This window comes from Mesocricetus auratus, unplaced genomic scaffold, assembly GCF_017639785.1.
Source record: "Mesocricetus auratus isolate SY011 unplaced genomic scaffold, BCM_Maur_2.0 Super-Scaffold_100026, whole genome shotgun sequence".
Classification (NCBI taxonomy): Eukaryota; Metazoa; Chordata; class Mammalia; order Rodentia; family Cricetidae; genus Mesocricetus; species Mesocricetus auratus.
In genome coordinates, this window is record NW_024429207.1 from 26124381 (window position 1) to 26141946 (window position 17566).

At 47.2% G+C, this 17566-nt stretch overlaps 1 protein-coding gene across 6 annotated transcripts in view; it reads left to right on the forward strand.

The window, feature by feature from the left end:
• Tacc1 (transforming acidic coiled-coil containing protein 1) overlaps nucleotides 1–6945 on the forward strand; it is a 98705-nt gene extending 91760 nt beyond the window's left edge. For all 6 annotated transcript variants that reach the window (XM_040731853.1, XM_040731855.1, XM_040731852.1 and 3 more), the window contains 2 exons: nucleotides 78–198; nucleotides 1567–6945. In XM_040731853.1, coding sequence (XP_040587787.1) covers nucleotides 78–198; nucleotides 1567–1635 — 190 coding nt within the window. In that variant the 3' untranslated portion in view covers nucleotides 1636–6945. The remainder of the gene's footprint in view (nucleotides 1–77; nucleotides 199–1566) is intronic.
• Nucleotides 6946–17566: the final 10621 nt, after the last annotated feature.

Genomic DNA, 17566 nt, shown 5'->3' on the forward strand with positions numbered 1-17566 from the left:
TGCCCTGAGTCTGTCTGTTCCTCGTGGCTAACCATGTACTTATTTCTTCCACAAACAAACCCAATGCTGCATCCCAGAGCCAACGAAGAGATCGCTCAGGTTCGCTCGAAGGCGAAGGCCGAGAGCGCTGCTCTCCACGCTGGACTCCGGAAGGAGCAGATGAAGGTGGAGTCCCTGGAAAGGGCCCTTCAGCAGAAGGTGCGCGAGGTTACGGGAGCCATCAGCCACAGGCTGGGCTCGAGGGGGGAACGTTGTGTTTTAACTGGGGTTCAGGGTCTTGGACACATAGGGTGACAAGACTGCCTTCCACGCCCTCGGTTTTTGTGCAGTACATGGAGCATCTTCCCTTTCATTGCTGACAGACCACCAGTTTTCAGAGCAGATGCGCCCTCTAGGGACACTAGGCCATGTCTGGAGACTGATTGGACTGTTATGATTGGGAGATACTACTAGCCCCGAAGTGGGTAGAGGCCAGAGATGCTGCCAAGCATCCCGTAACAGACAGGATAGCCCAAATCAGATCTCAGCCCAACGTAAGGGATGCTGAGAAACTGCCACAGAGATAATGTCACCAGGCTCAAGGCTGGCTGCTTGCCTTTGGACATACCAGTGAAGCAGAAAGACAGGTGTTGAGGTAACTAAGGTGATCTCATTTGGAAGGCAGCATGAGGAGGTGGAGGGCTCTTGCCCCAGCTGAGTTGGAGTGCTTTATGGAGGCAGGTGCTGAGGATTCCAGTCTGACGCCTGCCTCTCACACACACACACCTGCTTCTCACACACACACACCTGCCTCTCACACCACCCTGTCTCACCCCTGCCTCTCACACACGCCTGCGTCTCTTACACATGCCTGCCCCTCTCACACACACACACACACACACACACACACACACACGCCTGCCTCTCTCACACACACACGCCTGCCTCTCACACATGCCTGACTGGGCTTGGTGGTACGTGCTTGATCCTAACCCCGAATCTCAGGATGCTTTTCCATTCTACATATCCCTTCGTTGGGGTATTTGTGAACACTTGTCCCCTAGGAGTTACGGGAGTTACGTATACACCTGGGTGAGTTGGAAGGGCAGCTGCTCCGGCCCCTCCTGCTAACCCCTCTGCTGGCATGCTCAGTCTTCACACCACTGGCTGTGTTTCTCACTGGTGGGCGGGCGGGTCTCGGCCTTCCTCTTCCTCCACAGTTTAACTTGCTGTGCCGCCACACGTGCGCCCATGCAGCGACACCCTTCAGCTTACAGCTTGTGACTCACTCAGACTCTGGAATCCCCGTCCCTGAAGCTGTTGGTAGATGAAGTGAAGTGTTTTAGCAAGTGGGCGAGGGCTTAGGGGCCGGCCTCAACAGGATGATGGCTCCCCTCCCCGTCAGCTCTCTTTAGTGCCGTACTGTGAGCAGATTTTGATGGGTGGAAGGGAGGCATGTAGCCTTCTGCCTCCCAGTGCTGTGGGGAGGGGAGTGGAGAGTCTCTAGGATGTGTAGGAATAGTCTAGCCACTGGCTTTTCTCTCAGAACACAAAGCAGCCTGCAAAATCATGTCCTCTCTCTTTCAGAATCAAGAAATTGAAGAACTGACAAAGATCTGCGACGAGCTGATCGTGAAGCTGGGAAAGATCGACTGAGGTTCCTCCCGTGAGCTGTGCAGGTCTGAGTTTGGCTGCTTGTGTCCTGACCACAGATTTCTTGCCTTATCCAGAAATGATCTCCCCTTTGCAGAGAAAAATAACTTCTAGAAAAGCACATGCCCGCAGCTGCCTGTCCGCTTCACCGCCGCAGCCGGAGCCTGGCTGGTGGGGAGGAGTGATGCGGCAGCCGAGTCCTGCGCGTCCGTCCGTCCGTCCATCCAGGCTGTCGTTTCCATTAGACGGGCTGGGCTGCCGGGTCCGGTGTGTGCTTCTCCATCTTCAGTTTTTCTTGCTGTGGACTCTACTTTTCCCCAAGTGTGTGCAATTTCTAAGTTTGTGGCAACTGTGTGGGATCGTCTTCCCAGCACATATTTGATATTCTTATGACCTGGCTAATCTTTTAAATTTCAGTATCAACAGTTTTATCGAAGGAGACAATTTGGCCTATTGCTACTAACAGTTTATGGATGAGACTCTGAGTTCCCATAATTTACAGACTTACTTTTACTCATGCACACACATCTATACATGCTGCCCCCCCCCAATATTCAGATAAGGATTTCTAGGGAGGAGCATAGTTATGTGAGTCAATGTAGATCTTCTTTGGAAACAGAACCCCAGGTCTAAAAACCAGCGTCATACTTTGTAGGGGCTGATGACACAGCTCTTTGCTAAAGTGTTCCCTGTTCGCAAAGCCCTGGGCTTGATCCCCAGAACTACAAGAACTGGATATTGTAGGGCATACCGGTAATCTCAAGACTCCAGAAGTGGAGGCAGGAGGATCAGGAGTTCAAGGTCATCCTGAACTGCATAGCCATGTGGAGGCCACGTTTCAGGAAAGGGGTGAGTGGAAGCAGGGTGACATCTTAGCTATTGGAGGCTAGGGCAGCTAGGAGGCTAGGGAAATCACCCAGACCCGGAGTTTAAGGACAGCATAGCACCAGGCAGAATAGACCTTTTCTCAGAAATCAAACACCCAAACTAAAACTTGAGTCAGGGTGGGGAGATTGGGCATAGGAAGATCAGGGGTGCAGGTTTTATGTCCAAGGAAGACTTGGCTGTGCTATTTGTTGCCCCTGGATTTGGACACCCCTGAGCCCCAGCATGGCCCTTGTGCTCGCACTGAAAGTAGCCTCTTCCATCTCCATGAGCAGCAGCGTAGGCTTCCCTCAGAGCTGGCCTTTGATGGATGTGTCCACCTGGGGGCAGTTAGGCTCTAAAACAAAGTCAGCTGCTGTTATCTATTTGCAATACACCCAAAAGGGACTTGGGAAAGGGTCAGCTCATCTTGTTAAAAGATAGGGCCGCCTAAGGACCAGTTAGAGGGTGAAGGACTGTGGTTTTCTGTGTTTCTAAGGACGGCACACTTCAGAGACTTAAAAACAACAAATTTTTTGTTGTTGTTGTTTTGGCTTGGTTTTTCAAGACAGGGTTTCTCCATGGCTTTGGAGGTTGTCCTGGTACTCACTCTGTAGACCAGACTGGCCTTGAACTCACAGAGATCCACCTGCCTCTGCCTCCCGAGTGCTGGGATTAAAGGCATGCACCACCAACGCCCAGCAACAAATGTTTTCATACTTGAAGTAGACTTTTAAACAAAACAGGCAGTAAAAAGTCATGTGACTCATTCCCCATATCAGTTTGAATGCTGGGTAGCGAGCTACAGGGAGAAGGAAGGTCCACAGAGACAAAATGAAATTCTGTAAACTCATACTGGGGACATTAACCTCCAAATAGACATTTCCCACATTGATGCCAGTGAGTTCCTTACCATTTGATAGACAAAACCAAATTCATTCAAGCTTGTTTTTTTGTTTTGTTTTGTTTTTTAAAGACAGGGTTTCTCTGTGGCTTTGGAGCCTGTCCTGGCACTAGCTCTCGTAGACCAGGTTGGTCTTGAACTCACAGAGATCCACCTGCCTCTGCCTCCTGAGTGCTGGGAATAAAGACGTGCACCACCAACGTCTAGCCTCATTCAAGTTTTAACTCATTTTTTGCCTTAATTTTCTACCCTGAGTCATCATGGTAAATATGCACTATTCAGTACACACGTTTTCCTCCTTGTAAAAATATTGCATGGCCAAACTCCAGAAATGAATTGTGCCTCATAGAGAAACTCTGTAGATCTTAGAAACAGCGTTCCTTTAGTGGCGTGTCACTATGTGGTGCAAGCTTTAGCTTCAGGTAGCGAGTAATGTCTTTTCAAGCTAGAAATCACATTTTGTCAATATGCATTTATTATAATCTATTATAATTGGTGCTTAGGTTAGGCTGCATTTTGAGGCCTACTGTCTTAAGACTTTCTACAAAAAACACAAACAGAAGTTATCTGTGGTTGGAGAAATGGCTTGACAATCATTTGGATTCTGAACTTAGTCACAGTGGCTTGTAGCTGTAGACATACTGTCAGGTTCAAGCTCTTCAGGGGACATAACCAGCTTCAGCTTAGCGCTCTTCCACAAGGGAAGTTAATTTTGCATTTTGAGAAACACCGCAGAAGTTTCTGCTACAGTATTATGGTGGTATCCATGTGTGTGCTTTGTATTGTATTGACTTATTTTCAGTATGAAAGGCTTAGAGTGGGCTCCATCATAAAGCTATTGTCCTTTTATTTGGGGGGGGGGGTACTGGGACTCATACCCAGGGCCTTGGCTTGGCCATGCTAGGCAGGTCCTTCACTGTGGAGCTACATCTCTGGCCTCAGTCATCTTTTATGCATGTGTATTTTTAAAGCATCCTATGCTCTATACTACAAAGCATAGAAGAGGCGTGATGACCATCCTTCCCTGCCTCACTGGCAGAAGAGACCCCTTGGAAAACCGGCCCTGCTAAATGGAGTTGTTGTAAGTACAGGGGACATGAAATAAATCCTTTAAGCGGTGTTTGCCAGTGGCCTCATAGTCATCACCATTGCCAGGAAGTGTCCACAACTTCCAGCTTATGGCTACTCTCCAACAAGGATAAAAATGTAGTTTGCAGAGCTGGCAAATTAAGAAAATATACTAGGCAGAGTAAAGTATTTATTTTTCTTTTAATTAAATGGGTTCTAAAAAGCTCTTAGTGCTCTAGAGAGTCAAAATATAAAGTTTTCTTCAACACTTGTGGGGATCAAATATTTGTGTTTGTTAGGCAATTAAAAGGGGGACCAGGCATGGTGCCATACACCTATCATCCTGGAGGCAGAGGCAGGGGACCAAAAGTTCAGACCTGACTGGGCTATACAGTGAGACCCTGTCTTCAAAGTCTTATGAGCTGGGGGTGTAGCTAAGTAGTAGAGCTTACTCACCATGCACAAGGCATTGGTGTCAATCCCCAGTGTTGTAAAAATAAAGAACAAAAAACCCCTGAAACCCAGGGGAAATGGAAAGTGGTTTGGGAACACTAGGTGGTCTTGTTGAGACCCATTTCTTTAGTTCGACTTTGCCAAAGCATAGACAGCTTTTGCCTGGCAGCATCCCAGACCAGTTCACCGTGAGATTCCCTCCTCTCTTTGGAGACCGGTAACTTCCCTAAATGCTGCATGCTCTGTGCTTGGTGCTCTAGAGTGGATTCAAGCATCTCCAGAACCAGACCAAATTAGGAAGTGCAGAAGCACACAGCGGGGGAGCTCTGCTCTGGCGGGAGATCCCTGTCGTTAGGATTAGAATTCAAGCTAAACTTTCTCTCCAGCCCGCACCCCCTTTCTCCCTATGCAGACTGGGCACAGCCTATGCACAAAAATGCTCATTCTCTAGGCAGCCCCGGATAGACCACAGTAGACTGAAGCCCTCACTTGCAGCAAAGATAGCTCTGGCTAGAAAGGGCCCCTTTGCAGCTCATAGACATCGGAAACTGTGACAAAGTTCAGGGCAAGCTGAATTGGAAGTGGTTCGGACCTTCTGCAACTCACTTCCTACTGAGTTCTTTAATCTCCCATTTCAGTTGGTGATTTTAGGAATCAGTTGTCCTGCTGTCTGTTGGTAAGTCTGTGACCCTCCGAGCTCGCTCTCAGGTTTTTCTTCCTCTTGGGAAGAGAGAATGTAGGTATTGAAAGAGTAAATGATTCAGGCAAGGAATTTAAAGATGTATATATTATGAAGACTTTCAAGGGTAGGAGAATACTATTACTTACTAGAGAACAGATAAAGTCTGGGAATCCCATGACACTAAGCCAAAGGTCTAAGAAATCATCTTTCAAAAAGTTTTAATAAGGAAGTTATTTAAAGGAAACTAGTGTTCAAAAAGGTTTGACTGGCCTCCAGATTCTAATTCTTTAAAAAAAAAAACAAAAACAATTTGCCAGGGCCCGGGATGTAACTCAGTTGGTGACACACTTGCTCCGCATGCTCAAGTCCCTGGATTTCACTCCCAGTGCCGGGGAACAAAAAAGCATTTACTACTAAGTTCTTCAGGGTCCCATTGGATAGTAAAGGGAAGCAAGTTACAGAGGCAGCCCTTCTTCCTCTTCTAGTAGTTTCCATCCAGATGCAGCCCCCCTCTCTGCCTGTCAGCATGCAGTTAGAGCTGGACAAATAAGATTCCTGAGGAATGACTTTCTTGACTATACTATGGTTTCAGCTTTATGTAAACACATGTATTCTGGTTATAGTTCCAATATGGAGATGCTGCTGCAATGCTGGCCTTAGGTAGTCTGTATGATGCTTCAACTGCTCAGAAGAGGCCAAGCATGGGGCTAGGGTGTGGCCTGACCCTTCTCTGTGTGGAGTCTTCAATACCAACTGTCCAGATGCCACTCTACCGCTCTGCCCTTTGTGGTATCTGAATATGCTCAACAAAAGTGCTTCCTCTTCCCATAAGTAACTGACTATATCTGTGAATAATTTTCAGATTGACACATATAAATTTGGACTCTGGAGCCACATCCAATCCAGATACAGGGCAGCGTGTAGGTCACACCTGCAGCCTCAGCTTCGTCCTTTGCAACCCTTGGGACAGGATTTGGGCATTCTGTGAAGTCCCCAAGGCAGCATTCAGCTCTCCAGTATCACTGTTAGCGAGTCTGTGTTTGCCCGTAGATACCCACTGTACTAACGTGCCAAGTGTTATTGCACACCTGCTTCCGCTGTGTCCCCCAGTGCCCTGAAGTGTGTGAGGACCCCCTCACTGGGTGGGGGGTACACACTGCATTGACTCCTATTGTATGGAATAATCATCCTCATAGATTTTATACACATAGTAATTTCCCTTTTTATATGTCAGGTAAATATTTGTAAAAGTTATACTCACACAAAAGAATTATTATGATAATTACTAATATATTTTTTCCATGTTTCATTGCCTGAATAAAAACTGTTTACCACTGTTAAATGTGGGGTGTGTTTTCCTGGTTGTTAGTTGTTTTATCCTTGAGTATTTATGGAAGCCTCTCATGGGTTCCATATTTCTGTCTAAAAATAGAATAGATGGCATTTTCCTACACTGCCTTTCTGAAGCTTCCTGCATTGGGTTGGGCATGTAATTGGAAACAAGACAAACTCTGGAGTTTAGAAACCACCATGACGGCATCCGTGCAAACAGAAGTTTTGCTGAGTGCTCCTCAGTGTCACTTAGAGACTAGTCCAGCCTGGCGTGTGGAGTCCTCAGAAGCCAAGTTACCCCAAGCTTTCCGCCTTGCTGAGGGACCCCCGGTGAGCTGGAGCTGTGTAGAAAATAGCTGGTGCTCAATGTGTTTTCTAGGTTAGTACCAGGAAAAACCAGCTCTCCATCTAGGGTGGACCAGGGGAAAGCTGGAAGAGAGGAGTGGATAGTCAAGACCTCATTTTACAACTTAGCCAAGGAAATAAATCAGGAGACACACACACACACACACACACACACACACACACACACACACACACATACACACATATACACAAACACACACACCAGGCAGTGGTGGCTCAGGCCTTTAATTCCAGCACTTGGGAGGCAGAGGCAGGTGTATCAGGCCAGCCTGGTCTACAGAGCAAGTTCCAGGATAGACTCTAAAACAATAGAGAAACCCTGTCTCGAAAAAAAAAAAAAAAGCCAGGTAATGGGGGCACACGCCTTTAATCCCAGCACTCTAGAGCCAGACACCGGGGGATCTCTGAGGTCAAAGGCCAGCCTGGTCTATATACAAAGTCCCAGGGCAGCCAGAGCTACACAGAGACACTGTCTCCAACAAAGATAGCTTTGCCCAGTGTAAAGCTTTGGCATGGAATGTTGAGGTGAAGCTTGTAGCTTTGCGTGGGGGGAACAGGTTAGGCCCCTGACACCCTAGTTAGATGGAGAAGAGTAGAAGGGAGCTGAGATCTGACTTTACAAGTTCCCCTCATTCAAGTGCTGCCTATGAGGCAAGACAGTCTGGAACCTGTGACCTTCTACCTTTGCCTCGTGAGTGTTGGGTTACAGCCTCCGATTTCTTTTAAAGTTGTCCCAACACCTGCTTGAGATGTGTCGGAATCCAGCAGATGTGCTTGAAAGCCGGTGAGTTCCTGTTGCCTTTGGCTTGCATGATTTAGAAAGGTGAGATTGCTAGCCTATGTCACAATGAGGGAAGAATCTGATCGTAGGTCCCAAACCCACATCCAAGTCTAGGTTAGATGCCTTGCTCTCTCTCTCTTTTTTACTTAATGTGTATGGGTGTGTGGTGGTTTCAAAAGAATAGCCACCATAGGCTCATATATTTGAATGCTTACTCTCTAGAGAGTGAAACTATTTGAAAGGATTAGAAGGATTAGGAGGTGTGACCTTGTTGGAGGCAGTGCTTCATTTGGGGGTGGGCTTTGAGGCTTCAGAAGTCCCTACCAAGACCAAAGTGTCTCTGATCATGATGTAGCTCTCAGCTACTACTCCAGTGCCTGTCTGCCTGCTTCCGTACTTGACAACAATGAACTAAACCTCTGAAATTGTAGGCAAGCCTCTGATTAAATGTCTTCTCTTATAATAGTTACGTTGGTCATGGTGTCACCAATAGAACAGTGACTACAAAGACTGTGTTGTCTCCATGCATGTCTGTATAGCATATGTGTGTCTGGTGCCCCTGGAAGCCAGAAGAGAGTGTTGGATCACCCCAGACTGAAGTTACAGGTGGTTATGAGTCACTGTGTAGGTGTTCCCAGGTCATCTGGGAAAGGAGCCAGTAGTCTTAGTCACTGAACATTCTCTCCAGCCTCAGGCTGACTTACCTTGGACCTTCCTAGGGTTATATTCTCCTCAGCTCTCCCCCAAGGAGCCCATGTCATTCCAACCAACTGTACCAACATTAGTATGATTCCAGCAGACATTGTTTCCTTGAGAGATGCCCCTTTGAGGGAGGGCCAAGCTACATTTCCCACACCTCAGATGTATTGAGTTAAGACAAAAACACATAATATTCAGCAGTAAGAGTTTATGTAGAATTAGGCACTTTTGTCCTAGACAGCAGGAAATGACAGGTAATTTGGTTCTTGTAGGTGCAATTAGCTAATGTGATGCATGCAGGCAGAGGCATAATATTTTTATGAAGAATTAACATTCAGACAGCCTCCCACCGTGATGTTCACTATGGAATGTGCCTTTCATTGAAAAGGGCTGGCATTTCCATTTGTCTTGTGTGAAATACAGAATTTTCCCAGGCACTGTTTTTAGTTGTTGTCGTTTTGTTTGTTTTTAACTTTGCATGACATGGTGCATGTTTGGAAGTTAAAGGACACCTTTTAGAAGTCTCCCATCATGTGTGTCCTGGGGATCAAGCTGAAATCCTTTTCCTAGGCTTGGGAGCAAGCCCCTTCACCTGCAAAGCCAGCCTTCCAGTTAATTTTTTCTCCCAACCAATCTTTCCTTCTTCCTCTTTTCATTTTATTTATTTTTCATGACAGAGTTTCTCTGTTTAACAGCCCTGGCTGTCCTGAAACTTGCTTTGTACACCGGGCTGTCCTGGAACTCACAGAGTGCTGCCTCTGCCTCTGTTTTCCTAGTGCTGGGATTAAAGATGGGCACCACCACACCCAGCCTGAAGGTAACCTGCTTCCAACCAAAGCTGTGTAGACTGTTTCACATGTAGCGTCAGTGCAGACATGATGATGGCCACTGGGTGGCTTCACTCCCAAAGCTTTCAGACTGCAGCCCAAAACCAGTGTTTGAAGCCACAGATGAAAAGCAAACAAGACCGACAGTGAATACTTGGTGTGCAAGTAGGGAGGGTAAGTGCTGTCCACAACTTGTATTGCGTTACATGTGGATATGTGTACTGGCTTGTAACTGAACAGGACTTATAGATCTTTTTACTTTATGCATGTGTTTTGTCTGCCCTCCCCGTGTGTGTGTGTGTGTGTGTGTGTGTGTGTGTGTGTGTGTGTGTGTGTATGTACTGTGTACATGCCTGGTGCCTGTGGAGGTCAGAAGAGGTATTGGGTCCTTGGAATTAGAGTTATGGAAGGGTGGGAGCTGAGAACCGAACACAGGTGCTCTGAGGACCCCTACCCATGAGCCCTTGAGCACTGAGCCAACTATCCAGCCTCAGGATGGCAATCTTTAATGCCCCGAGGGGGAGGCCTGGGAAGTTTTAACCCATTTTTAAAACTTTAAAAGCCCACAAAAAAAGAAAAAGATCTTTCCTCCAGCATACCAACCTCTTCCCCTCCCTTGGCAGCAGAGGGCAGCACACTTAGGCTCAGGGCCCTGTTTCTGTTCAGGGACCGTGGCTAAAAGAAACCTCACTCCTGACTGGAAGAATTCAGACTCCGGGCAGGCGGGAGTGCAGCTGGGGATTGCGTGTGTGACTTGCAAGGGGGAGGCCTCGGTTCTGTGCAAGCACCGCAAGGAATTAAAAGCGAAACCTTTCTTAGAAGTAAGAATTCGCCTCTATCCCAGGTTCCCACACAACTCTAAATTACAAGTACCTATATAAGCAACAGACCATCCTTTATGTAAACCTTGATAGAATTCTTTCCATCTGTCAACTCCACTCTTCACAGGCGTATGTTAGTTAACCGACTAAATGACCAAGTCGTGAGTTTGCCACATGAGAAATGTGAGAAAACTGAAAGCGGAGCCTGAGGAGGAAGCAAACCCAGGACGCAGCAGGCTCATGCAGCCCCACCCACACAGGTGGAAAATAGAGGTTGGTGAGATTATTTGAAATATTTGTCAAAATAGCCGTTAACTCCTCTGAACACCTTAGAGAAGAACTGTAGGGGTCCTCCAGGCTTCTGTCCCCTGCTGGTGTGGCGCCCTGTAGGGGTCCTCCAGGCTTCTGTCCCCTGCTGGTGTGGCGCCCTGTAGGGGTCCTCCAGGCTTCTGTCCCCTGCCGTCCCCTGCTGGCGTGGCGCCCCGCAGTTGTCTCCATTGCACAGTCCCCAGAGCCAACAGTCCTGTGGAGGAGCTGGTTTTCTGTTTTCTCTCCCCTTCCCTGCATTGGCCTCTTTCCTGTCTTCCCTATTCCCCTCCCTCCTCCTCCGTTCCCCCTTCCCTCTTCTCCTTCCTCCCCCTTTCCTCTCTTCTCCTTCCCTCTTCTCCCTTCCCCCCTCTTCCCTTTCCCTGACTTCCCTCTCTTCCTTCCTCCCTCCCCCCCTTCCCTCATCTCCAGCCCCTTCTCCACTAATTTTCCCCTTACCGTTCGCCACAGTAGGGCTGGCTCTACCTAGGAGCCTCTCTCTCACTCCCCCCCAACCCCCTCACCCCCCCACCCCCCGCCAGCCACCCTAAACCCCTGCTGCTTTTCTCAGACAGTTGTCCTGACTACAAAGACTGTGAATACTTGGCTCTGTTTTAGCAACAGGAATCACTGCAGTTACACCAAAGTGGGGTGAGCATCTCTTTCCATGTATGTCTAATGACTGTGGAAAGTAGAAAGGGACAATTCAATATGCAATAATTTGCATCACCTGCCGTGTCTCTGCATGCTGCTCCTGTGCAGCCCTGAACCTGGGTCAGAGCAGAACTAGAGGGAAGGCTTGCCTGGTGTCCCATCAATTCTGCCAGTCCCTCTCCTCACCATGACACCTGAAGACACCAGAAACGAGTCTAGCTCCAGAATCTTGTTCTGTGTGGAACTACATATGTTAGAATCTGAATGTGTGGAACTACATATTTTTACAGTCTATATGTGTGAAACTACGTATTTTAGGGTCTATATATGTGCAGCTATGTATGTTAGAATGTATGTGGAGCTGGGTGTTGGTGGCGCACGCCTTTAATCCCAGCACTCGGGAGGCAGAAGCAGGCGGATCTCTGTGAGTTCGAGGCCAGCCTGGTCTACAAGAGCTAGTTCCAGGACAGCCTCCAAAGCCACAGAGAAACCCTGTCTCGAAAAAACCAAAAAAAAAAAAAAAAAAAAAAAAAAAAAAAGAATGTATGTGGAACTGTTGTTAAAATGTTTAGGTTTATCCAGTAAGGAGACACAGACCGAGACTCAACGATCCCACGTGGAGTTTATTGGTGGACGGGGAGGGAAAAGGGGAGCAGAGAGAGAGATAAGAGAGAGAGTAAGAGCAAGAGCAAAAGAGTAAGAGAGGAAGAGGAGTAAGAGAGAGTAAACGGGCAGGGGTCAGCCCCTTAAAGGGGTCCTTTGCACCTGCCTGGTTCTCACGGAACTCTGGGCTGGCCAGAGTGTTGCCTGAGCGCATCCTGCCAGGTAACAGGGCAGGCCAGAGTAATGCCTGAACCTTTCAGGAACTACATATGTTAGAATGTATTATGTACAGTTATGCATGTTAGAATGTATGTGGAACTACATATGTTAGAATGTATTATGTACAGCTATGCATATTAGAATGTATGTGGAACTACATATGTTAGAATGTATGTGTGTACAGCTATGTATGTGGAACTACATATGTTAGAATGTATGTGTGTACAGCTATGTATGTTAGATGCTGTAGAATACTGTTGTAAGATGTGTTCTTTTTGTGCTGGGGACATTTGTTTAATGATATAAAGATGTGTTGCTTTTGTTTTTGCTCCATCTGTTTAACCCTGTGAAGCTGTGATTCTTTGCCTGTCTAAAACACCTGATGGTCTAATAAAGCATTGAACAGCCGAGAGCAAGGCAGGAGCAAGGATAGGCAGGGCTGACAGGCAGAGAGAATGAATAGGGGAGGCTCTGGGAAGAAGGAGCAAGGAAAAGAGCAAGAGAGCAGGGAGGGGAGGATGTCGGGCAGCCAGCCAGCCAGTCAGCCACAGACTAGAGCAGAAGCAAGAGTATAGAGGTAAGAAAAGGCAAAAGCCCAGAGGCAAGAGAAGCCCAGATAATTTAAGAAATACTGTCTAGAAATAAGCCAAGCTAAGGCTGGACATTTATAGGTGATAATAAGCCTCTGTGTGTTTTTATTTGGGTGCTGGGTGGCGGGTCCCAAAGGGCAAGAGAGAAAAAGTGTGGAACTACATGTGTACGAATCTATGTGTGTGGAACTACGTATGTTAGAATCTATGTGTAAGGAACTACATGTTAAAAATCACCTTTAAAATCTGAGCTCTTTTCCAAGTTGTTGGAGTTGAGTCCTTGAGGGTGTGTTATCCCTCATTCCTTCCCAGCATACTCTCTGTTCCACTGGTCAGGTCTTGACTTTTCATTTCCCGTTCTTTTTGTCTTCAGTGGTGGAGATCCAGCCCAGGGTCTTGTTCATACTAGGCCAGCCTTTGGGTAAGCAGTCAGATTCCTCCATTTTCAGCCCGGAGTTTTCCCCTGGGAAAAAATACATAATCACATCATTCCCTTGTCTCCTTCACCTGTAGCCTCCCATTGTTGTGTCCAAACTGTGAACCCCTGTAGAGAGAAGCCTTTTCCTTGCCAGCTTTGGTTTTTCCCCACCAGTCGCCTGGGCTCTGCGCGTTGTAGTCCCCAAATAACACACAAGATGCTGTATTAATTATGAAGATGTTGGCCTTGCTTGTTTCTTACTGGCTAGCTCTGACTTAAGTATTTACCCCCATAATTGTTAATCTAAGTATTTCTCTTACCAGAGAACGGTCCAGACTTCTTACCCCCATGGCCGCTACATCTTGACTCCCTGTGTTTCTCCTACCCAGAGTCCTCCTGGACTCCCAGTCCCACCTATCTTGCTTCCCTATTGGCCAACAGTGCTTTATTGACACATACACAGGACTTCCCCCATCAGACCCTGAAATCACCAAGAGACCCGATCCTATGCAAAAGCAAAAAGTCTTTAATTTTGTGAGTTAACTTGGTGTTGTCTTGTTCTCCACTCCCTATCCTACACAATGGGTAAAACAGGTGGGGACCTCGAGCAGCAGTGGGGCAGGGAATATATTGGGCTAGAGCAAGGGGAGTGTCTGGGGCCCACAACAGTCTCAGGATTGGTACCTCTCTGGGCTGGGGCATCCTGTTCTGTGTTGATTGACCTGCAGCGGCTGGAAGGTTGCTACGCCTGGAGGCCCTCCCAGCGCATTTGCTATGCTCTACATTCCGCCGATATTGTAAAGCACATCCAGAGCTGCCAGCTAACCTCTGATTGGCTCCTTGCCACATGGCTATCTGGCTTCCTAGTGGCTGAAAGGTCGGAAGCTCAGCACGTGTTGCTGAGTCAGGGGCCTTTGTCTTGCTGGGTCCTTTCTGCAGCCTGTCATGGCTGCCAAAGCAGGGGCTGGGTGAGGGTCTGGTCCTTCACCATGTCATACCCCAACCCTTTGAAACTTATGACTTTAATTATTACTGTCACATACATTCAAATAAATATACACATGAAATCAGCTGAGTCTAGTTAGTGTTGCTAGTATATTTTGTAGGGCAGACTGTTGATATCCTGGCATTATGCTGACCCTGTCCCCTGACAACTACCAGGTGCACACACACCGGCATTCAACAGCTCAAAGGGCCCTGTGTTGCGTGGCAATGTCGCACACTGCTTGGTGGCAAAAAGGACTCTGTGCGCATGTGCGAGCTTTCCCTTTTAAGCAAGCGCCTCCCACCTGTTCGCCCCTGCCATCACTGTTCCCAGTTGGCCAACACCTGTCCTACCCTTTGCTCCCTTTCCCCAACAAACTCCCCGTGGATTTCATTGAGTTTTGTGGCTTGTTTGCTGCAGCAAACAACACTGACCACCTGGGATTGGATAACCATGGGGGGGGGCTCATTTCTGTGGAAGACTAATTCTCCCTCTTTCAACAGTGTTAAATTGCCTGTGACTCTTCCTTTAAGAACTGGGTCCCTGTCTTAGTTATGGTTTCTGTTGCTGTGATGAAACAACCATGACCAAAAAAACAGGTTGGGGAGGACAGGGTTTATTTGACTTCTACTTCCACATTGTAGCCTATCATTGGAGGAAGTTGGGACAGGAACTCCAGCAGGGCAGGAACCTGGAGTCATTAGCTGGTGCAGAGGCCAGGGAGAGATCTTGCTCTCACAGTTGCTCAGCCTGCTTTCTTATAGAACCCAGGACCACCTGCCCAGGGATGACATCACCTACAATGGGCTGGGCCCTTTCCCATCAATCACTAATTAAGAAAATGCCCTCCAGGCTTGACAACAGCCAAATTTTATAGAGGCTATTTCTTTTTTCTTTTTATATTTCAAGACAAGATTTCTCTGTGTAGCTTTGGCTGTCCTAGAACTCACTCTGTAGATCAGGCTGCCCTTGAACTCACAGAGATCCGACTGCCTCTGCCTCCAGAGCACTGGATTAAAGGCGTGCATTTTCTAAATGAAGGTTCCCTCGTCTCAGATGTCTGCGGCTTGTGTCACGTTGACATGAAGCTGTCCAGCACACCCATGAGATTTTCCCCATCTGTGTTGGCATGCAATCGCTAGCGTCATTCAGGTCTCACTTAAGCAGCCATATTGTTGAGACTTTATGGTTATAACTTCCCTCTCCTATCTAGAAGATACAGTCTTACAGAAAACTTCCTGGGCCTCTGGTTTTTATAATCTTTCGTCCCTAAAATAATTCTTGAACTGGGGAGATGGCTCCTGCAGGTAAAGGTGATTGGCTGCATAAACCCCAAACTAAACCTGACATGCAAGTTCAAGCCCAAGAACCCACGTAAAAAGCTGGATGTGGCTGCTGCATGAGTGGATGCAACTGCAGCCCTCACACTTCTATTGCAAAATGGGAGGTGTAGATAGAATCTGCCAGAAGCTTGCTGCCAGCTCACCCCGGAGCACATCGTGCAGAAGCAGAAACAAAAGGAGGCTGCCTCAACAGAGAGAAAGGTGAGAAGCGGCTCCTGAGACCTGTCCTTCCACCTTGTCTGTTTGCTTGGTCTGCTCAGGGTGGCCTTGATTTGAAGACATCTGCCTCGGTCTCCCAGGTGCTGGAATTCTAGGCACGTACCACCGTGCTTGGCACCCAGAGAACTTTTAGAAAGATTTTTGGTACTAAAGAGTGACTTTGAGTTCACCGTAATTTACATCTCAGTGCAACTGTTTCAAATACTGACAGCCTAACTATTCATCCTAAACCACTTGCAACATTCCAGCGAGCCAGGCTGGGGCCCAGTTCTGGTTTTGTGCCAGTGTTAGATTGTAAGTTTGTCTCGGTGCCCAAGAGAATCGGCTGTGCCCTCATCTTCCCAATGGAACAATGACAAAGGCTTTTTAAATGTACCAGGCTCTCTCTCTGCACCTTTCTGGGACTTGGAATCAGATAAAAGGAGAGATTAGCATTCCTTCCCTACCCTAGCATCTGCTAATGACCTCTGCCAGAAGATCTAAGCTACTTTGTGGTTTGCCACAGAACTAAACCCTGAGGGAGCCGTCAGTGGACCCCATATCTGACAGCCTAGAGTGGAATTCTCTACTCCCTCAATTTCTGCAGTCTGTTGGCCACTCTTCATGTGTCTTCTGTTTTATTTATAAAAGTGAGATTCTGGATGGAAAGATGACTCAGCAGGGGGTTGCCGCCAAGCCTGACAACCAGCATTCAATCCCAAGGATTTGTAAAGGAAGAGCGAGTCTGCTCACCTCCTATAGATCCTCTGATCTCCATATACACACCCTAGTGCAAGTGCACACATACTTGTCCATGTGGGTGGTCATATATTATTCACAATAAATGTGATGAAGGAGGCTGGGAAAGTGCTCAGCAGATAAGCACCCCTCGATTCTCAGCACCCATATGGTCTGATTCCTTGAACCCACATCCTGGCTCACAATCATCCAGTTCCAGGAGATTTGGCACCCCCTTCCGAACACTGTGGGTGCCCTGCACGTGTGATACACCTATATTATGCAAGCAAAACATACATATAAAAATATAAATTAAAAATTTTAAGACAGGGTCTAGCTGGTCTGGTATTGACTGTGTAGACCAGGTTGGCCTCAAAGGTACAGACCTATCTCTGTCTCTTAAATGCTGGGATTAAAGATGTGTACCACTACAACCGGACCAAGCATGTTTTAATGTAATTTTAAAAATTAAGAGCCAGCAATGGCTCAGTGGGTAAGGATCAGCTATCAAAGGTTATCCTGGCTTCCACATGTACAATATGGCATGGACGTGCACACGCGCATGCGTGTGCGCACATACACACAAATAATTTTAAAATGTAAAATTCTTTGAATGTTTTAAGAAAGTGACCCCTAAAATTGTTCCAGCTGCATGACTCTGAATGACTGCCATAGTCAACTTCAATCAGTGACTCAGTCATTAATGATGCAGAAACATCCAAGCTTGGCTTGGAAACTGGAGGGAGAGACTTTAGGGATTCAAATCTGAGTGGGCAGTGGCAATTTGTGCTTGTGATCTAACCCTCCTGACAAGGGTAGTTGGCCTAAGGGTCATTTTTAATTGAAGTTTTATTTTCTAGCTCCCCATGAGACTGTGCGACTCTTTAATACTGTCCCTCATGCTGTGGTGACCCCAACCATAACATTATTTCAGTTGCTACTTTGTAACTGCAATTTTGCTACTGTTATGAATTGTATCTGACTTGGGAGCCCTGTGAAAGACCTGTTTGACCCCCAAAGGGGTCATGATCCACAGGTTGAGCACCACTATTCCTTGGGTCTCCATTTTTCTTGTGAAGGATC